The 1283-nt window shown below is 38.1% G+C and overlaps 1 protein-coding gene across 1 annotated transcript; it reads left to right on the forward strand.

The window, feature by feature from the left end:
* Positions 1 to 46: 46 nt before the first annotated feature.
* On the forward strand, positions 47 to 747 carry LOC111864250 (KIN17-like protein; the record flags this gene model as incomplete). The annotated part of the gene is made up of 2 exons (XM_023851338.1): positions 47 to 211; positions 469 to 747. Coding segments are annotated over exons 1-2 (444 nt in total), but the record flags the coding sequence as incomplete, so codon positions are not given.
* Positions 748 to 1283: the final 536 nt, after the last annotated feature.

Here is a 1283-nt window from a genome sequence, read left to right on the forward strand (position 1 = left end):
ACGAGTTCATGCAAATCGTGCATACCAGGACTATAACTCCGAACATATGAATTCTGCGCATTGGGACACATTGACAAACTTTGTGAAATGGTTTGGAAGGGAGGGAAAGTGCATGGTGGATGAGACTGAAAAAGGGTGGTATGTATATTATATAGACCGTGACCCAGAAATCATTTCATTGCAAGAAGCTCTTGTTCGGAAGGAGAAGATGGTCAGAGAGGATCAAGGGAAAATGATGGAATTTACTGAAAAACAAATTGAGAACGGAAAATAATGTCCCAAGAATGACACTCATGTCTTCACGGAGTTTGTGCGGCCAAGTGAGGAACAGAAAGTCGGTGTAAATTTGAAGGTGGAAACAAAAAGGGGTGACAGCATAAAAAATTAAACTTCGGTGGCAAGTAATGCATTGAAGAATGACTACAAGAGCGGAGAGTGTATTTCAGCAGGAAACAACAATGACCAAAGGAATCTGGAAAAGGAAGGGGTGAAAAGAGGAAACTATCAGCCCTAGATGAGATTATTGAAGATGAAGAGAAAAAGAAAGAATATATAAACAGAAAGGAATATTGGTTGGTGGAAGGAATTGTTGTGAAAGTGATAGCAAAGTGTCTGGGTGACAGATACTGCAGGAAGAACGGTTTTGTGATTGGAGTGCCAGATAAGTATGTAGCTACTGTGTCCATGTTAGTTAGTGGACACAAATTGAAACTAGACCAAGAACATCTTGAAACAGTGTTGCATGTTGTAAATGTTATTTTCAGTTTCTCATAGATCGAATGATAAGTAAGAACCATTGTTCACTCTACTGGTGCTTTCTTAAGACTCATTTTGATTTCACTACTGGCTTATTTGACGGTCTATCCACTATTGTCCATGCTTTGTTCATTTGAAAGGCCTTTAATTCCTTCTTAATGGATTCTTCCCATTTAAATTTATCGGAGCTTGACAGTGCCTCTTCATATGTGACTGGTTCTGACTCCTCATCTTTATGCATGGCTAAGTAAGTAACAAAATCTGGAAATTCTTTCTGTTTCCTGTTTCGAAGTGGATATCTTCTTTCTTCCAAGTTTCCTTGTAATTGTTCTAAACCGTCTGGCTCTAATGGAAGTTCATTTCCTTCATCTTCTACTTGTGTTTATTCTTCAGGGTTTTGTTCTTGCGGAATCATTGTTTCATCTTGTGAGTCGAGGTAGAAACTTAACGACATTGGAAGAATGTCTTTAAGCTGAAATCCTTTCTCACTTTCTTTCTTGTTTGTTATATTTTCTTCCAGAAATTCT

The sequence above is a fragment of the Cryptotermes secundus genome, unplaced genomic scaffold (genome assembly GCF_002891405.2).
Source record: "Cryptotermes secundus unplaced genomic scaffold, Csec_1.0 scaffold20474, whole genome shotgun sequence".
NCBI classification, from domain to species: Eukaryota; Metazoa; Arthropoda; class Insecta; order Blattodea; family Kalotermitidae; genus Cryptotermes; species Cryptotermes secundus.